The sequence below is a fragment of the Pinus tabuliformis genome, chromosome 1_2, assembly GCF_031772625.1.
Source record: "Pinus tabuliformis cultivar Carrire ecotype Pingquan chromosome 1_2, CPIR1, whole genome shotgun sequence".
Taxonomy (NCBI): Eukaryota; Viridiplantae; Streptophyta; class Pinopsida; order Pinales; family Pinaceae; genus Pinus; species Pinus tabuliformis.
Genome location: NC_142298.1, coordinates 1,206,773,288 through 1,206,774,838, shown reverse-complemented (window position 1 = coordinate 1,206,774,838; position 1,551 = coordinate 1,206,773,288). Strand labels below are relative to the sequence as shown.

Below are 1,551 nucleotides of genomic sequence, written 5' to 3'. Positions count from 1 at the left end.
TTTATCTTGTTTGCAGGATCTCGTGTAGCTGGGCCCGTGAAAAGACTTGGAGCTGGGAACAAGCGGCAAATAGAGGAAATTGGATCGACCATTTGCGCAATACATCGGTAAGTGGATCTCTTCCTTTTATCTCTTGCATGTCATAAAGAATAACCTTTAGATAGCTTTGCTTTCAGCTGTTGCTAAGGAACTGTCACCCTTAGAGTGGGTTAGGGTCATTCCGAGTTGGATACTTTCCCCCACAACAAGTGGCAAGATTTTCAAATATCCAAAGCAAAATTATCCAAGGATACATTTCAGATCATAAACCTGTGGCTCTGACTTTCGACAAAGGAAAGAACATGGGGCCTCTCCCCTTTAAATACAACAAGGCATGGGACAGCAAAGAAGAATTTCGAAACTTGATCAAGGAGCAGTGGGCAAAAGAAATTATTGGCTCGCCCCATTATATTTGGGAAGCTAAGCTCAAATCCCTCAAGACTTTCATCAAGCGATGGGCAAGAAACCACGCTGCAGAGGAAAGTAAAAAAAGAACTGATCTCCAATCACAGCTTGAACAATGGAGTCAGGAAAAGGAGCGAATCCAGTATACAGAGGAAGATCAGGCCAAAGAGAATGAAATGTACAAAGAATTGTATAAGCAGAACAGGATGGAAGAAGAAGAGCAGACACAAAAGTCTCGCTGCCTTTGGCTCAAAGCCAGAGACAAAAACACTTCATTTTTTCACAACAACCTAAAGCTCAGGCGGGCAGGGAACCATATAGAGAGAATCATGATTGATGGAAGAGAGCTTAGAGACCAAGAGGAAATAAAAGAGGTTTCATCCAGACACTTCTGCGCCCTCCTATCCACAGACACTCAGCCCAATGATAATGCGGAATTCCTCAGCCTAATCAAAAATAAAATCTCAGCAGACCAAAACAACGAGCTGGACCAAGAGGTCACGACAGAGGAAATTGAGTGGTCGATCTTCAGCATGGCGCAGGACAAGGCACCGGGCCCAGACAGGTTCACAGTGGCATTCTACATAAATCATTGGGAAACCATCAAGAAAGACTTCATTAGAATGGCAAATAATTTCTTCTCAAAGTGAAAAATGGGGAATAGCATTAAATCTTCTCACTTAGCCCTCATCCCCAAGGATCCCAACCCCCAATCCTTCAATCGATTCCGCCCAATCTCCCTGTGCAATGTCTCCTATAAAATTATCACCAAAATTCTAGCCAACAGGCTAAAAACGCTCCTCCCCTCCCTCATCTCTGAGAATCAAGGAGGCTTCGTCCCTAGAAGACAAATTACGGATAACGTTATCCTTATCCAAGAGGTAATTCACAGCAACATAATAGAAAGGAAAAGGGTATGATTATTAAATTAGACATGGCAAACGCCTTTGATAGAGTCAACCATCAATTCCTTAAGGCAACCCTTGGGAAATTTGGGATATCCAACACCTTCATCAGCAGGATCATGGAGTGTATATCATTCCCTTGGACAACCCCTCTGATTAATGGCAGGCCAAGCAACTTCTTCAGAAGCTCAAGGGGATTGAG

At 43.3% G+C, this 1,551-nt stretch overlaps 1 protein-coding gene across 1 annotated transcript; it reads left to right on the top strand.

Moving 5' to 3' along the window:
- Positions 1 to 341: 341 nt before the first annotated feature.
- LOC149210604 (uncharacterized) lies at positions 342 to 1,094 on the top strand. The gene has a single exon (XM_089399015.1). The coding sequence runs from the start codon at positions 342 to 344 to the stop codon at positions 1,092 to 1,094; it is 753 nt and encodes a 250-aa protein (XP_089255141.1).
- Positions 1,095 to 1,551: the final 457 nt, after the last annotated feature.